Genomic DNA, 19,348 nt, shown 5'->3' with positions numbered 1-19,348 from the left:
ATAGTAGAAAAAATTAAAGAAAAATATTTTTAATAAAAATTAAAAATACAAATGAATTTTTTTCTTTTCTGTATTCAAGAAAAAAAAAAGAAACAAAAAAGAGAAAAAGGAAAAAAGAAAATTATTCAAAAATTTGAAAAAGTGAATACACTGTCATAGACTAAAATAAAATGATGGAAGTAAAATAGAATTTGAAAAAATTTACATAAAAGCAAAAAATATAGTAAAAAATTAAAGAAAAATATTTTTAATAGAAATTGAAAGTAAAAATGAAGTTTCTTTCTGCATTCAATAAAAAGAAAAGGAAATCATTTGAAAATTTAAAAAGGTGAATACACTGAAGTAGACTAAAATAAAATGATGGAAGTATTATAGAATTTGAAAAAATTTACACAAAAGTAAAAAATATAGTAATAAAAATTAAAGAAAAATATTTTTAATAAAAATTAAAAATAAAAATGATTTTTTTTCTTTCTGTAATGAAGAAAAAGAAAAGAAGTGTAAAAGAGAAAAAGAAGGAAAGAAAGAAAACTGAATTGATGGACCTGCTAACAGATTGAAGTAGGACTGAAATTACTTCATTTTCCCCATAGGGGAAAAGTCATAGAAGTCAGACTATGTAGCACTTTATAGTCCATAAACTAAGCAGGCAGTGAGTCTTGTGTTCTTGAAGAGCAAGGTTGGCCCGGTTGGGCGGGGCTCAGTGTAAAGACTCTGTTCTCCACTAGATGGCGCTGCTAGTCTACTGGGGTGGAGTGTTGTGGGGCCCTTAGGTGAAAAAGGCACCACCCAGCTATCCAGTCTGTTCCCCCGAACAGTAGTTGCACACCTGTCCTCTGTCTTCAGCTCTTGTCCACTCCCCGCTTTTTGACCAGGCCCCAGGCAGTACCTCTCTCCTGAGTTTTGTCTCAGATGCAACTGTTTCCCCCGGCCCCTTACTTCTGAAGGACTGCGGCTTTGGCCCGTTCCGCCCCTCTGCGGGAAGGTCTCACGGAGCAATGGCCGAATGAGCAATGGCTGAATGTCGGCTGCACCCAGGAACGCTTGCCGGACCCTGCTTCTGCTGGTGCCCCGAGACTGCGGCCAGGTGCCAGGCCGCCCCGGAAAAAGTTCGCGAGATAGTGTAGCAGCATCTTTTCAGGGATTATGGAAAATCATAACACACATCTGGCACCGGGCCTCACCCTTAACGACCTTGTTCCAGCACCAGCGAATGTGGCCGTTTTCTGGGGTCTGCTGGGACCATGTGGCTTCAACAGTCTCTACCGAATGTCCTTACAGCAGTGGAACCGCTTTTCCCCGTGTGGCCTGAGAACCTCCCGGACCCCACTCTGTTCCTGGAGATTCGCCCTTCCCACCAGAGCACCACAAGGTATCGAGCTGCTGAGTTGCAGCCTTTGCGCTCCCCCTGTTTACAGTCTCAATGGAATGTAAACCCTCTCCTTCCTCCTTTCTCCCTTTTTAGTTTAGTCCCTGCGGCTGTTTCCAATTTTCCACTTTCTCTGCAGCTGCTTTTGGGGAGGGGTGCTTTTCCCATATTCTCCCCCCCCCCCAGTCCTCTCTCTGCTCGCAAAATCACCTCCCTTACCGCTCCCCAAGTTCAGCTTTCCGCTCCGCGTACCTGCTGAATTCTGTGGTTCAGGTTGTGCAGATTGTTGTGTTAATCCTCCAGTCAGTTTTCTAGGTGTGTAGGGTGGTTTAGTGTTGCTTGGCTGTATTTCATGGATGCGAGACACACGAAAGATTTCCATGCTGTTCCGCCATCTTGGCTCCTCCCCTCTACCATATTTTTAAGTTTAAGCACAACAATTTATTTTACCTCAGTTTTTAGATAGTTTCCAAAGAACAAACGTATTTTTCATTTCAGAATAATACAAAGTTAAAGACACAGTATAACTCTTAAAAAACAGCTTAACTGAGTTAAAATTGACTCCACATGTTTACAGATCTTCCAAAAGTTACAAAGCAAACTCTAACTGCATGTAAAGTAAAATTTTTCTAAAGGCGTACATGATTATGGGTGTGGTTTGCTACCAATTATTTGTACCTCTTTTTAAAACAAAGTCACTTTTTTTTTCATTTCCAGTTTGTGCAATGTATTCTGTCACCAATTATGTGATAATGTAAGAAATGGAATTTAATCAAAAAATCAACTTACCTTAGAATCCTAAATGCGCATCATATGTTAGAGAATAAGTGTAGCCTTGTAACAAATTACTGCCCCACATCAGTTTCCTGAATCTTATGGTGTAAATTAATGTCTAAAGGAAATATTTTTCATTCAGTAATGATTTAAAACTTCACACTATTAAATATGTGTGCCTAAGAACTGAATTTTAGTCGACTTTACATCCTGTGTATTTTCATGTTAATTTGAAGCACTTTTAAAAGCTAACAAGTTTGTTGACTGCCTCTCACTGTTTAGCTCTCTGAAAACTAACCCCTCTGCTGCACGTTGACTAGGGCAGGTAAAGAGAATTTTGTGGCGAGGATAACTTCAAGGTGACAAGTTTACTTCTCAGGACTTTGGATTGTTTTTCTTATTGTGTCATTTAATAATCAAGTGTGGTCTTAATAACAACCTTCTCGAGAAACTCATTTTAATGATGCTAAGAACACCAGTTCTCTCAGCCTTTCCAAAGGAAAGGACTCACTACTATGATGTGGAGACTTATAAAGTCTGAATTCTAAATTAACTTATAAAGTTAAATTAACTTTAAAATTAACAAAGATGAGAGGCTCCTGGGTGGCTCAATCGGTTAAGCATACGACTTTGGCTCGGGTCATGATCTTAAGGTTCGTGGGTTCGAGTTCTGCGTTGGGCTCTGTGCTGACAGCTCAGAGCCTGGAGCCTGCTTCAGAATCTGTGTTTCCCTCTCTCTCTGCCCCTCCCCTGCTCACTCTCTGTCTCTCTCTCTCTCTCTCTCTCAAAAATAAAATTTATTTTTACTTAACAAAGATGAGTAAATTGCCGGAGGTAAAGAATAGTTACTACTTATCTTAGAGAAAGAAAAAAAAGGGGCGACTGGGTGGCTCAGTCGGTTAAGCGTCCGACTTCGGCTCAGGTCATGAGTTTGAGCCCCGCGTCAGGCTCTGTGTTCACCACTCAGAGCCTGGGGCCTGTTTCAGATTCTGTGTCTCCCTCTCTCTGACCCTCCCCCATTCATGCTCTGTCTCTCTCTGTCTCAAAAATAAATAAACGTTAAAAAAAATTTTTAAATAAAAAAAGAAAAAAAGATGAATCCAATAACAATCATCAAAGACATGCGAGAAAATAAAGGTAACAATCAATTGACTAATTTGACATAACACACCTGGATTCATTGTCTCTTCAACCCTATTCTACCCAATCCTTTAGTGCATCACTATTTTCTCAAGCTTCTCTCCTTCAGGAAATCACCAGGAATCAGGTACCAGACATATACCGGTATCAAGAACAAAGTCTAAAGTGTCCCGTCTCCTCCCTAATAATAGTCTCCGAGGCAAGAGGTCCATCCTACAAGGTTGACTCATTAAGCATCTACTTCCAGAACCTCATTCTCCTCCCACCTGCCTTTTTTTCCTATTTATTCATTGTTAGTGCCCAATAATTGTTAGTACCTTAACTTTTTTTAAGTACTTGTTTGATTCTTGGTACTTGCAGTGTGAATTTTCATGATTCCCCTTAGCTTCAGTCCACAATTTGTCCCTCTATGCCAGGATTGAAGCTGTTGTTTCTCTAGTACCTCCTTGCCACCTCCCCCTTGGTTCCAACAAGTACACATGTACCACAATATTCCACCCAGAAAATTCCTGACTTCCCTACAGCAAATTTGGTATGGCATTTGACCTTTATAAATGTATGTCTATTTGATATATTTACAGATTGACACATTGTGGAGAAAACCCAACTTCACATTTCAAAAGGTAAACAGCAAGCTATAAACATGTAAGGAATCAGGAGCTGCCAAAAAATGTCTTCATTAAGATTTTTACCCCCAGACCCAAATTCGATTAGTCTCTAGAAGGGGCAATAGCTGAGAAATTCCCTGAAGCTATTTCATGACAAGCTAACATGGCCCTGGAACATAAATTAGAAATCCCAGTTGACCTCTAGTAATTCTAAAAGAAGATTAAACGAGAAATAGGAGACACATTTTTGTTTTCACAACTAGGATTTCTTATTCCAACACCTTCTTACTTTAGTCACACAGCCTGAAGAGTGTTATCTCACCAGGAGAAGAGGAATATGACAGAACCGATCTGTCTTCACATAGCAAAATCATAAACTTAATTGCATAATTATATGTTACTTTTTTAATATTTGCTTTTATGACTATTGTGACAATTACTTTTCATGATCTCCATAAGTTCGTATACACCAACTCAAAAAACCTGACAACATTCTCACTCAGTTTAGTTACTGATCCATTTTAGTTACCATTTGTAAATTATTTACCATCTGTCTTTACCTTTGTCAATCTTTCTTTTTCTCAGTCTTCATCCCCAACCCTTGCCCCATTTTCTTCTTACTTATACTATCTCTGAACATCTCCTAAACATTTTCAGCCTTGGTGCTACTTCCTTCTATACTTACTGGCAGAGGAAAGTTCTGGATTTTGGTAGACTGTGTATCTGCTCACTAATCCTACCCATCTTCTCTCTTCTGATAATGTGTCCTATACTACCTTCTAATCATAAAGTAAATGCAAAACCTAGTCTCAGATAATTATAAGGTTCTTTTCTCGTAGACACAATGCTTAATTCATGGCCAAACATGTAACCTAAAAGTAGAGACCTGCACCAACAATTCTTTAATTAGACAAGAAGATGTTTCCTTGCTTTGGGGATCATGGACCAGAAAAGATAAGAACCAGAGATTAACAACAGCCATTATGTCAACCACACAGAGAAAATCTATCTAAAGTAATAAAGCATAGAAAAGCAGAGATAAAAAATAGAGAAAGGAGGAAGAGACCTATGGAAATAGACAAAGAGACTTGAACTTGACTGAGTTGGATTTCTGTCATCTGCACTCCAGGGAATTCTGATGAATACAAAAATGGGAAGTGGATTGTCATAAATAAGAAAAGCTAAAATGCAGGCATAACTGATAATTGATAAGGGTAGAAAGCAATAATAATTCTTCCATCCCAGACTGGGAAATTGGCAACTTAGTCATTCAATATAAAGTCATGTGATTAAAACTATCACCTGTCATGTCTTAGGACAAGGGTATGGCACACCACTTTCCCTTCTTCCTACCACAACAATTGTGGAAATATGTATCAAGACAGAATATTGTCGGGTCCCTGAGTGATCATAATGTGAGAAATAAACTTCCATGGGAGATGTTTCTTACTGCAGCCCCCCCCCCCCCGCCACACCTAGCATATACTGGCTGATTCAGAAATTGGTAACTAGACATGGTGTGCTGTCATAACAAAAAGAGAACATATGGCATTGACTTAAAGGCCAGGTGGCACATAGGAAAGAAACTGTTGTCAAAGCTTTAAGGATAGTTATCCATGTTGCATAGTGACAAAGCACTTAGTAATACTGTCACCATTGATAACCTGGCAAACAGATGGTGTACCTAAAGAATTTATAATCCTAGGACAAGAGATTATAGAAATTTAGTTGTTGCTGTTGCTGGTTGTCATTGTCTATGTTTCATAAGATTTTATAAAAAGCAAATAAACTTAGCAGAGAATTGTCCAGTTTGGGGAAAAAAAGAAAAGAAAAGAAAAAGAAATAGAATCCAGAAATTCAGCCCTTGAAGGATTGGGAGAACTGTGTGCTTTTCATCCACAACCAGTAAAAAATATAACTGAAAGAGCAAAGACCCAACAGACTGTGGTTCAGTAAAGTCTTTCAGTGTGACCAAATAGCTCAGGGAGAAGACAGGAAGTGGCTGCCCCAACAAAACTTAATGGACTCAAGTTACTTGAAATTATGTCATTAAATACAAAGAGATACATAGGTATGGGGGCAAAAAAAGTAGCTCAGGGAGAAGACAGGAAGTGACTGCCCCAACAAAACTTAATGGACTCAAGTTACTTGAAATTATGTCATTAAATACAAAGAGATACACAGGTATGGGGGCAAAAAAAGTAGCATGGTAAATCAGGAAATTGTGTCTACAAAACTTTTCTGAGAAAAGAACTATTGAGGTGGCCATCAACACATGAAGTTAATTGGAATCAAATAAATAAGAACACAACTAAGTCCTTAAGAGAGATGTACTACTACAAAGACTATCAACCTCAGCTTAAAAGCAAAAATGGTGATTGTTCTATTTATGAAACAACCTTGGATACCCAACCATATGAAAGGAAAAAAGAAGATGTATAGGGGCACCTGGGTGGCTCAGTTGGTTAAGCATCAGACTTTGGCTCATGGTTCATGGGTTCAAGCCCATGTTGGGCTCTGTGCTGACAGCTCAGAACCTGGAGCCTGCTTCAGAATCTGCGTCTCCCTCTCTCTCTGCCCCTCCCCTGCTCGCTCACTCGGTCTCTCTCTCTCTCTCAAAAATAAACATTAAAAAAATTTAAAAAAAAAAGGAAGCTGTGTATTCTGTTCAGCCCCCAACTCTAATGTGGAAGAACATATTCTTCAACATGGAAAATCATATAATACAAAGGAAGGACCCTCCAGTGTGCAGACCGAGGGCCACAGTGAACAATGGACAGGGGAGCCCCTTCCAGGGAGTAGACTCAGCCAATTAACAAACATTCCCCATCCTCAGGGTAAGGAGCCTCACCTCATCTGCCCAGCAGAATTTCAAAATTGCTACCCACAACTACCTATAGGGTTTCTCCTCAACTTCTGCTTTCTAGTAAGAATATTCATTGTGATTATCTTGTCCCTGTTCCACCACTGCATATTGGGGGAGGATAGTGTGTCTTTTTAGTTCGTATATGATTAGTCAAGAGAAGCCACAGATAGATATCATGTCAGAAGTACCCATTTTATATGTCATTCAGAGATCCTGATCTGTGGGCTTGATATTGTGACTAGATTTGACTTCTGGAATGTCTGCCTTAGAAAAGAGATTAGTGTATTATGCTTACCGGTATTCAGAAAAGCAGATTGAAGCTGTCATTAGTGCTGTTCATCAAAATATTTCTGTTCCTCTTCTTCCAGGCACATGGCTGAATTGTACCTTCCCTTATCATTCTGAAATTAGGCCAATGAAATGTGAGCAGATATGATGTATATCACTTTCAGGTAGAATCTTTAAAAGCCAGTGTGCAATTTACTGTGTTACCTTCTTCCTGCCCTGATGATCATGGATGCATGTGTCATTATGAAACCTCCATTAGCCTGATACCTGAGAGACCATAATGACCAGAGCCTCCTACTGACCCATGATGGTCATGTAGAGTGAGAAACAAATTTCTGTTGATTTGAGCAACTAATATTTTTGTGGTTGTATTTTATAACAGCATAATCTAGTGGATATTGACTGAGAGGCCTTTAGGAAAAAAGAAGAAAAAAAGTAAGAAAGGCCTTTTCTACAAAGATCACTTTTAGGTCAGATGATGCTTTCTTTACAGCACTGTAAAAGTCCAATTACATACCCAAATCAAAAATTAAGGTCCAGACTAGGAAGAGGAATACTTAGAAGGAGCCAAAGAAATAAGGAAACCCTGGCTTCCCAACCTTTCTCCAAAATGCCCCACAGGATCACCTCTGAGTTACAGGGGTAACAATACCTCCCTTCATTAAGCACCAATCACTAGAATCTATCCTGGCATTAGATGAAAGATTAGCTCTGCCACATGGACCCATATATTATTCTCCTTGCTTTGAAGCAGAAGCCAAGTTAGCTGCCACTAAAACAGGGTTAGGAACTCCAGCACATACTAAAAGGAAGACCTACAAAGGCAGCCCCTAGATTGATTGATCCAGACTCTAAAAACTTTGGTTAACTGCTGAGTGCCCCAAAATCAAAGGCACTAGCAGTCTACCAGGGTTTTAAAGGACTTGAGCTACCAAACAGATTCTGAGCCTAGACTAGATCAGTAGTTCCTAAATTATGGTCCACAGATAGGATCTGGAGAAGTCGTTACTGATTTGCAATGAAACAAGAAAAATAAATACAATGTCATCATGTTTTATGAAGCTGATTGTGTTTAGTTTAAAGGACTGTTTTGTGTTTGAACATTGTATTTTCCCTAATTGTGCAGTAACCAAACGTCCTCAGATTCATAAAATGATGGCCAAAAAATGGGAAGTAACGCTTTTGTTGCTGTTGTTAATTTTTTTACTTGATAAAACTGGTTGGTAACCTTATGTTGTTCCCATTGTTTTTGTTAAAATTCTACTTACTTATAAAATGATTATTTTTATTTGCTCTTAAGATCTAAAAACTTCTGATGGGATCTTAAAGAAAACCTCTTGTGTCCTCCTCTAGAGCTGTACTGTCCAATATGATAGCCACTAACCACACATGGTTCCTGAGTACTTGAAATGTGGCTAGCCCAAACTGAGATGTGCTTTGTGTGTAACACACATATACCAGATTTCAAAGATAGTAAAAATTTAAAAAAGGACTTAAATACCCGTTAATAATTCTCATACTGATTCCACGTTGATGTGGTAATATAGTGGATATATTGAGTTAAATAAAATGTATTATTAAAATTAATTTTACCTATTCCCTTTTGCTTTCTTAATGTGGCTACTAGAAAATTTTGAATTGCACACGTGGCTCATTTTTTACTTCCATTGGACATCCCTCATGTAAAGTCAAAGTCTGAACAAAATAGATAGGTAAACAAATAGTCAAAGTCTGTTCATAATCAACCATAATTAGAACAGTTTTCTTTCTGGCAGCGGCTGGTGTTTGCAGCCTTTGCAGTGACACCAAACCCGAATAGCTGACTTACATCTGTTACACAACAGCCTCGTCTCCGTAGCTAAAGTCTGTTCTTTCTCATCTTTTGCATCACACGGTCATGAGACTAGTCGTCTTTATTAGTCTTTTTTTTTTATTATATCAATTTACTGCTCAGAAATTGATATCAACTTTTATATCCTACTTTTTGTTATCTAGTCAACCTCATGTCTGACACTTTCCAACAAGTGATTAATTACTCCATAACTTTACAATAGCATTTCTTGGTTATATTTTGGCCTAGACCCATCTGGATCTGCTGTTTGCACATGTTTACACGCACTTGTTTTTGAAGTAAAATGTTGTTTCTATGACTCCCTGTCAGCCCATGACTTTCTTTGTCTTCCATATTCACTACACAGATTTTCTTCCCTAAAGGATCATCCATAATTGACCCCACCTAGTTGTCTGTACCAGCCTCCTTGACACCTTCTCATACCTTCTTTACAACACTATACTCATGGCAACAATTTACATTTGTTGAAAAATCTGGTAAAAATATATTTTAGGTAATTCATATGTATGAATTCTGTCTCCATAATAATTTATTTTTTTCTTTTTTTAAATTTTTTTAATGTTTATTTATTTTTGAAGAGAGAGAGAAAGCGCATGGGGGAGGTGCAGAGAGAGAGAGGGAGACACAGAATCTGAAGCAGGCTCCAGGCTCTGAGCTGTCAGCACAGAGCCGATGCAGGGCTCAAACCCACAAACCCCGGGATCATGACCTGAGCCAAAGCCGGATGCTTAACCAACTGAGCCACCCAGGCGCCCCAATTTATCATTTTTTCTGAAGCAGATTATTACATTTCATAAAATTACAGAGTTATAATTCCTCTAAAAGATCAATTGTTGGGATGCCTGGCTGTCTCCATCAGTAGAGCGTGTGACTCTTGATCTGGGGATTGTGAGTTTAAGCCCCATGTTGGGTGTAGAGATTACTTAATAAATAAATTACTTAAATAAATAAATCTTTAACAAAATAAATAAATGAAAGATCAACTATTGATTTCACAGGTGACACAACAGAGGACCAGGGCATTTAAGTGACTTATCAGAGGTTACATGTCTAATCAGTGGCAAAACTGGGAGCGTAACTTGCCATCCTCTACTGACACTACTGGAACAAGCCATCTTTACTTTTCTGATTTATGTTTTCTTCCAGCATGTAGAAGATGCCCCTTGCATAGATCAGGCAGTCTTGGGTGAGCCATGCAGAGGCATCAGCAGCAGACTGGCAGTGCATTAAAGGGAGAACACTGGGATTAGGAAGCTAGGGCTAAGAGCAGTAAATCTCCTGTAGGGTCAACCCCATGGAGTGAAGAACAAGCTAAATCATAGGCAAGTGAGCTGGGGTTAGAGGCAAGGCAGCATGGATGCCGAAGCTCCAGCTAGGAACCTGAAGCAGCTGAAGCTTATCACGATTGAGCAGGAACAATGGGCATGTGCAGAAGAAGGGACAGAGATGGCTGCTCAGAGAGCATGCAGGCTGCTAGATATGAACCAGCAGGTTTAGTTTCCAGACCCCATCTACTGGCTCAAGCAACAGACTTTATTTCTCCTTTTATACTGTTGGTCTTGAACTAGGTAGGCTCAATCTTGATACAAGGAGCCTGAAACTTGAAGGTCATCAATTACAATGGTTTGAGGAAACTAAGGCAAAGTTAGTGATACTAAATTATGTACATAATTTTCACTTAACAAAAACCATCAACTGATATCTACTGCATAAGGTGATGATTGATAGATAGACAAACAGATAGATACATGGATAGATGGTGTTGGGCTTCTTAACCATGTCCTCGCCATCTTCACACCATCGGTTTCACAGAGGATTACTCAATTCTGTCACACCCCTATTATAACCATCAAGGCAACACACGAATCCACATGGGATTTGGTTTACATTTAATGGTTGATTTTCTGCTAAAATGACATAATAGCTTCCGTCTAGAGTGAAATTGTTTAGATTCCGTATAAAATGTCTCTTGAAATACCTGTACCTCTTCATTGCTCTGTCCCAGTGCACATCTTACTTCATATCATTCTCCAGAAGTCATTTCATTTCAGAATTGTGTAATTAATGCTAAATTGAGATAGCTAAAATTGCCTTGGTATGACTTAGAAATGATGAGTATCTCAAGAGTATTGCCTGGTTGACAGCTGTCAATTAGGAATGGATCCATGGGATCCATGCATTTGACAGCATGCATTTTAGCTCCGGGATCGCACATAGTCTTGATTCAAGAGTTGGTTTACTATTGCCCGAATATCTTTGAATCATGAGGCTCTGATTGAGATCTTACCAATCTCTTTCATTGAGACTTTCCCAGGTCTGCAATCAAACAAACATTTAGGGGAGCCTGAGTGGCTCAATTGGCTAAGTGTCCAACTTCGGCTCAGGTCATGATCTCATGGTTCATGAGTTTGAGCCCCGCAACCGACTCTCTATTACCAGCCCAGAGCCCACTTCGGATACTGTGTTCCCCTCTCTCTCTCTGCTCCTCGCCCGCTGGTTCTCACTCTCTTTCAAAAATAAATAAGTAAACTTTAAAAAAAAATTAAAAAACACATTAAGCAAAATGGTTCTTTCTACTGTTGGAAATGATGGTGGCAAATAGGTTGAGACACATAGACAAAAAACCTTTGAGTATCATTACAAATTTTAAAATATGATGCTAAAAATGTACTAGAATAGTTCAGTGGTAGTGGGAAGGAAAAACCACAGATTAGAAATTTGAATCTATACAGTGCACACAGGTTGATAATGCTTATCTGGCTTGACTCTAGGTTGTTCTGAGAAGTAATTTTCAAATATAAAGTTTTGTGATTATTCAGAGTCTCAATAAGATTTTAAAAGAGACTCCAAGGTAAGAAAGGGTGTTAACTGTTAGCCTGAATCGCCACCAAATCTGATTTGGAAAACCATGAAGTAAATACTCAGCCAAACAGAGGGAATGACGTCACAGATCCTATCAGACCCATAATGTAAGCTTGGAATTGAACAATATGAGCAGGAAGAGAAGGCTAGGAACATACACCATCTCTTTTTAAAACTCTTTAATGTATGTCTTTAAATTGCAGAACAACAAAAGAAGAAAATACATTTTAATTAGAAGTTTAAGTGAGAAGAATTCTACTTTAATTATTAAGTAAAAATCAATAGTTAAACATTGTTCAGGCAAGGCTTTGTCTACAATGCAGTTGTTGTCAACCAGGAGCAAGTTTGCCCCCCAGGGAACATTTGTATAAGTTTGGAGACGTGTTTAATTGTCCCAACTAGAGAGTGCTATTGACATCTAGTGGGTAGAGGACAGGGATGCTGCTGAATATTCTACAATGCAAAGGATAGCACCTCACAATAATTTTCTGGTCCAAAATCCCAATAGTCCTGCTGCACTGTATGGTAAGGGTACTTTTTTTTCACACCTGGGTTTTTTCCACCAATATACCTCTATGAAACTAATACTCCAGATTCGTTGTATTGGCTTAAAATAAGAAAGAAGTGATATTCTATTTAAAAAAAAAAGTCTTAAATTGTTCCTCCAGATAAATATCCATTTTAGTAAAATATACTACAATCTTAGTGAAATGAGAAATTATTTTGAAGTTTAGCATGGATAATTTGAGATTAAAAATACAATGCATGTATATATTGTTAAAAGTACTTCCTGACTACTGGCCCACTAATTGTATCATCAGCTCAGACAAAATGCTCAAAGCTAACAAAATAACATCAGGATTACTTTGAAAACGACTTTCTGCTGGAAGATTCCCAAAGCAAGTGCCTCAGCTTTACTGTTGAGAAGCTTCCTATGGGCTTCCCTTCAGATATTGCCCTAATATGCCCCTTAGCATCATTCTAGGAAACACTGTTTCTAAAATAAATAAAAAATCGTTAATCACTTAAGTCATTTCAAGTATTATTATAAAGAATAAACACTGAATGAACACTTACTGATCATTAAATGAGCATTCAAATTCAGTTAACCATAAACATTTCTATTAAAATAACAGTGTCTTCATTGAATAAATCTGATAAATAAAGGACTTATAAAGATTCCTATACCTCATTTCTCCTTTCATGGTATTAATTACTTCTACAGGAAAAAAGAAAAGTAGTGTTAATATAAACTTTTAGCCACATTTTAGAAATAAGCTTCCTGAAAAAAAGAAAGAGAAAGAAAAAAAGAAAGAAAGAAAGAAAGAAAGAAAGAAAAAAGGGCTTCCTGTGATGAAATAAATGATATCGTGATGTGTAACTTACATAGAGTCTATATGTAGAGAGATTAGGAGGCATTAACCTCATGAGCAAATTTCTCATGGCAAGGTGCTGCCCATTGCTTTAGCAATAAATTAGCAAACTGAAAAATAAGAATGATATAGCCTGGTTAAAAGAAGAAAGCACTGCATGGAAATGTTTTTCCTTGTTTTCCTTTCCTTTTTTTTCCTACTTATACAAGTCATCATCATATGAATGGCTGCCATTTGGTAACCACCTACTATGCCCTAGAACCTATGCCAGATATTCAGTATGCACTATGCTGATCATCCCAGCCACCTTGCCTTTTTCCTCCAGATATTTTCCTCCAGAAAACCAAAGGTCAGCCAAGAGCAAGCAACTACACAACTATAGTTTGTTGGAATCAGACCATGATTCAAACCCAGGAAGGCTTTACTCCACAACCAATGACTTGTCGTGCTCTCTCCACTGCAGTCAAATTCATGGGCTCAAGAAAATTTAAGATTTGTTTTTTATTCCTTTGTATTTTCCTATAAACAATATCCTATCATTCAAATGCCTAAACTCAGATCACAAAAGAATGCTACAGTTACATTTTAATCCTTGCCTTATAGTTAATTCCACAAAGGCATTTTGCCCCGTGTAGTTCTGTTCTTTTCCTAGTCCCAAGTCACTGAGGAGAAAAAATAGTTTTCATTTGTAATGTATCTCTAGCTCAGTTTCTTTCTAGTAGTGTGACTTTGATCAGCTCAGACATTTGTCAGTTCACACACACTCTCATTTGTACACTGCGGCAGGACATAGAAACAAGATGTTTAGAGTCAAGAAGAGCTTGTATGTTCTCTGTCTGAAACTTTTGCTCACTGCTCAGCTTTGTGTTCCCTCTTTTGTGTGCGTGTGTGTGTATGTGTGTGTGTGCGCGCGTGTGTGCGTGCGCACGCGCGCACGTCTGCTGGGGGGTGTGTGTGGAGAGGGTGTAAAGAAGGATATTAAGACTTTTTGCAAAGGAGGGTGGGAGGAGAGATTCTGAGAAACAGAAAGGAAGAAAGAAAAGAAAAGGGAATGGAAAGAGAGGGAGAGGAAATGAGAGAAGAAGGAGGGTGAACTGCTTTGTAGCTGCTAAGATTGCAGACAGAAATAGCACACAACCACCGTGAGCTGTGTGCGACTCAGAAACCAAGACCAAATTGTATTCACTTTTATTAATCAGTTGCTCAGAAAGAAGGAAATGACATCTGGTCCTGTCTTCTTCTACATCTTAATTTTGGGTAAATATTGTAAGTATGCTCAGTATTTAATTTTATATACCTTAATAATATTGTATGAACTAATCACAATTACAAATGTTTATTACTTACGTTTATGCTTTTGAGATAATTTTTTTTTCTGATAAAATTGTAATCTCACTTCAGTATTATTCTTAAGTCATTTCTGGTATTTATATTAGAAACTGGACTATCCTGGCAGACTCAATAGTTGAGCAAGATTAACGTGACATACAAACCTATGCTTCATAAAAACCAATTTGTTTAAGCAATAATTATTTTATAAGTAATTTTATAATGTTTCAAGAGAAGCAGTCCTTAAAGAGATCGTGTTCAAGTAAGATGCCCATTGAAATATTCTGGGAAAGACTTTACGTGTATTCAGCTTTCTGTGTAGTTTTAACACTTTGTGGTCCCGGTCCTTTGTGATTTGATATCACAGGTGTGCCTTCTCACTGAGAAATGCATTCATAAAATCTTTTTTATTCAACAAGATCTCTTGCTATGCCTTGGGAAAAAAAAAAAAAAAAAGGAAAAGCACAAAGCAGTGAAAGGCACAGACACACCAGGAGCCCAGATGGGCATTTTTACTTTTGTTACTATGACAATTTTTGCTTTCTCCATGGATGGTGTAGTTTATTTTTCAGGAAAAAAAATTTTTTTTAATCAAAGGAGAGGCATTCTGCATTACACCCTCTTTAAATTATATTCTGTAAGTAGAAATAAAATGTTTATGTCTCTTAGGTACTAAATTATGAGACAGTCCAAGGAAATCAAGAAAGAAAACTTTCTGGGTGTCTTTAACACCTTATGATGCTGGGAATGACAAACTTTAACACATTTAGAATTCACACGCATGTTTACACTCCTCCATGTCTTCAAAGTTTACAGAAGGTGGTTTTCACTGAGATATTCTGTTGAGAATATCTCCAAGTAAATTTCAATCCTAACTTTCCCAGTTCCGATGGCCTGTACTGCATCAAAGTGATTTTTTTTTTCCTTTCCTCTCTTGGTCTCTGGTATACCTTACTTTTAATGGTCAGAGGGTGGGAGATGGCATTGAAACCAAGGAAACAGTTCAGAATCCTGGAAAAGCATCCTATTTCTTTGCTCTCTCTATCTCTAATCTTGGTAGCTGGTACTCCATTTTTCATTCCAGTTTTGTTGAGAAATACCTTACATACATCTCTGTGTAAGTTTAAGTCCTACAGAACGATGGTTTGATTTATATATATTGTGAAATGATGACACCATAGGTTCAGCTAACATCCATCTTATATAAATAAATAAAAGAAAAGAAAGAAGAAAAGAAATATGGGTAAAAATTGTTTCCTTGTGATGAGAACTCTTAGGATTTACTCTTTTAACAATTGTCCTGTACATCATACAGCACCTTCCTCCACCTCCCACCATTATTTCTGGAAACCACAAATTTTATCTCTTTTTCCATGAGTTTTGAGACTTTCCTTTTGTTGTAGAGATTCCAGATATAAGTGAGATCATACAGTATTTGTCTTTCTCTGTCTACCTTATTTCACTTAGCATAATGCGTTCAAGGTCCATCCATGTTTTGCAAATGGTAAAATTTTCTTGTTGTTGTTTTTAATCACTGAATACTACTCCATTGCATATATAGGCCACAACTTCTTTATTCTCTCATTTACTGACGGACATTTAGCTTGTTTTCATGTCTTGACTATTGTAAGTAATGCTGCTATGAATACAGGAGTATGTATCTTTTTTTGAGTTAGTGTTTTTATTACCTTTGGATATACTCCCAGAAGTGCAATTGCTGGGTCATATGGTAGTTGTATTTTTAACATTTTGAGGGTCCTTCTTTAGTGAGTATACCAATTTCCAGTTCCAATTCTATCAACAGTGTGCAAGGGTTCCCTTTCCTCCACATCCATGCCAGCTTTCTTACCCTTGTCCTTTTAATGATAGCCATTCTAAAAAGTGTGAGCTGATATCTTATTGTGGTTTTGATTTACCTTTTCCTTGTGCATGACTGGTGATGTTGAGCATCTTTTCATGCACCTGTTGGCCCTGTTGAAATATGTCTTCTTTGGAGAAACATCTATTCAGGTCCTTTGTCCATCTTTTAATTGGGTTATTTTGTTTTTTGCCACTGAATTGCATGGGTTCTTTTTATGTTTTTGGATATTAACCCCAATCACATATATGATTTGCAAATATTTTTCTGTATGTTTTCTTTTCACTTCTTTGATGGTTTTCTTTGGTGTGCAGAAGCGTGTTAGTTTGCGGCAGTCCCACTGGTTTATTTTGTATTGTGTTGCTTGTGTCTCAGGTGCCATATCCAAAAAATCACTACCAAAATCCATGTCAAAGAGCTTTGTTCTATGTCTTCTCCCAGAAGTTTCATGGTTTCAGTTCCTACATTTAAGACCCATTACCCATTTTATTAATTAGAGGACCAAAAAACAAATTGCAAACCACCACCAAAAATGGAATGTTTCTCACTGTAATCCAAGTATTTAAGCTACCTGAGTTTTTGACATTTGTAGCCAACAGCCTCATAAATCAATAACATATTTTACCATCTCCTATTCCATTTCAATGAAATGAATAGATTAAATAGGCCAAAAAGATACTTCCAATTAGAATTAGACATTCTAATATGAGGAATTCAAGGGTATGTAAAAGGTGTTGAGAGCAGGGGTGCCTGAGTGGCTCAGTCTGTTAAGTGTCCAGCTCTTGATTTGGCTCAGGTCATAATCTCATGTTTCATGACTTTGAGCCCCACTTTGGCCTCTGTATTGACAGTGTGGAGCCTACTTGGGATTCTCTGTCTCTCTTCCTCTCTCTCTCTGCCCCTCCTGTGCACCCTCTCTCTCAAAATAAATAATAAATAAACTTTAAAAAAAAAAAAGGTGATCAGAGCAAGTTGAAAAGCAACTTTGGCTAATGTGTTTCCAGCCAATTCAGGTTAGTAAAAAATGTCCGTGTTTACATATTCTCTTTTGTTAAAAAAAATTATTTATGAGCAGAAAATAAAAGTAGATGATGATGATGATGTCAAAACCCTCCAACTTTTTAAAAATGTTTATTTATTTTTGAGAGACAGAACGTGAGTAGGGGAGGGGCAGAGAGACACACACACACACACACACACACACACACACACACACACAGAATCTGAAGCAGGCTCCAGGCTCTGAGTTGTCGGCACAGAGCTCAACATGGGGCTTGAACTCACAAGCCATGAGATCAAGACCTGAGTCGAAGTCAGACACTTAACTGACTGAGCCACCCAGGCACCCCCCTCCAACTTTTTAAATTTAAGTTTATTTTGTGATTTAAAAAATTAAGTTTAATTTGTGATTTAAAAACAAATTTTGACAATGTACTGTGAATACTTAAGGGCTCCAATTTCTCATCCCTCCATGCCTTCAGCAAGGGATGAGGATATAAACATCTGATGCAGTTTGGCAAGCAACATTCCTCACTATAGGGTGTCAACGGAATGGGGAGGGTGAACGGGCATTTGGCAGGGACCTCTAAAATAGCACCCCACACCCATGATTGACCTTCTAGTTTATCTCATCATCCAGCTCCACTAAGAGAGGGTTTCCTATGCACTTAGCAAAAGAAGTCAACAACTACATAAGGACAAAATCTTAAATCTCTGTAACTTCCCTGTGGTGGTTGTTGTTTGTTTGTTTCTTTCTTTGTTTGTTTTTTTAATCTACTCTTCCAGTGGCCTGGAAAAGACAATGTGCTATCATGGAAGGCTGCTGGTCTAAGGTGCTTAGCAGCACTTTATGTATCCGCTCTAAGATTTCTAGCAATGACTGACCTTCCCTGAGCCTTAGTTTGTAAAATGGCAATAAAATCATTGACCCTTAGTTTATAAAATGGCAATAAAATATTTTACCCTAACCACATCCCAAGCCCTTATGTTTGCTTCTTTTTTACATAAATTACCTCCTTGAATTTTACAACAACTCTATTATGTAGATGTAATGAAATACGTGAGGAAGGCAAGACCCAAGGACATTCAGTACCTTGTCACAAGACTCAAGCTAATAAATACCAGGATTTGAATGTTTTTCAAGTCTATACTCTTTCCCCTAGACCATGAACATTCTGAGAGATAATGTGTATAAGCAATTATTAGTCACCTTGTTAACCAAAAATACTTTTTGAATGCCAATGACCTTAATAAGCAATAAGACTAAGGGGTGACTAAAGCATAATCCCTGCTCTGAAGGGGTAGAGTGGAGAAGACAGAAAGTTAATCTAGGATTCCCAAACAGTGAGACAGGGGCAAAAACCTAGGTGCACACAGACAGGGGCAACATTTAGATACAGAAAAGGTTTTCTTTGACCCTTGAGAATTTCTAATTCTTTAAAAATTCCTCTGTCTTGGGGCGCCTGGGTGGCTCAGTTGGTTAAGCGTCTGACTACGGCTCAGGTTGTGATCTCCCAGTCCGTGAGTTCGAGCCCCGCGTCGGCCTCTGTACTGACAACTCAGAGCCTGGAGCTGTTTCAGATTCTGTGTCTCCCTCTTTCTCTCTCCTCCCCCATGCATGCTCTGTCTCTCTCTTCTCAAAAATAAATAAACGTTAAAAAAATAATAATAATAAATAATAAAAATTCCTCTGTGTATAGTCTAGTTAGTTGTATTATGCCAGTGTTGATTTATTAGTTCGATAATGTACTCTGATTATACAAGATTTTACCATTGGGGAAACTGGGCGAAGGGTATATAGGACTTCTCTGTGCTATTTTTGCAACTTCTTTTGAGTCCATAATATTTTGAAATTAAAAGTTAAAAAACAATCCCCAGGAAGAATTGTATCTTAAGTCCTTATCAGCAAATGCTTTACTTATTACTTAACCAGTATCATTAAACAAAAACAATCATTTCACTCAATACTTTGGATAGACGGAGAACAAGTGAGGAAATAGGAAATAGAAGAGGCCCAAACATAAACTTGA

General features: G+C 37.9%; 1 protein-coding gene across 5 annotated transcripts in view; it reads left to right on the top strand.

Moving 5' to 3' along the window:
- Nucleotides 1-19,348, top strand: part of RXFP1 (relaxin family peptide receptor 1) — a 139,165-nt gene that overhangs the window by 8,316 nt on the left and 111,501 nt on the right. The window contains exon 1 of one of the 5 annotated variants that reach the window (XM_027068103.2): nucleotides 14,066-14,398. The exons of the other annotated variants lie outside the window; for them this stretch is intronic. Within the exon in view, the coding sequence (XP_026923904.1) occupies nucleotides 14,350-14,398 (49 nt within the window). The 5' untranslated portion in view covers nucleotides 14,066-14,349. Of the gene's footprint in view, nucleotides 1-14,065; nucleotides 14,399-19,348 lie in introns of those variants that run through there. 5 annotated transcript variants of the gene reach the window in all.

This window comes from Acinonyx jubatus, chromosome B1, assembly GCF_027475565.1.
Source record: "Acinonyx jubatus isolate Ajub_Pintada_27869175 chromosome B1, VMU_Ajub_asm_v1.0, whole genome shotgun sequence".
Lineage (NCBI taxonomy): Eukaryota > Metazoa > Chordata > Mammalia > Carnivora > Felidae > Acinonyx > Acinonyx jubatus.
This window is presented reverse-complemented; position numbering and strand designations above follow the sequence as displayed.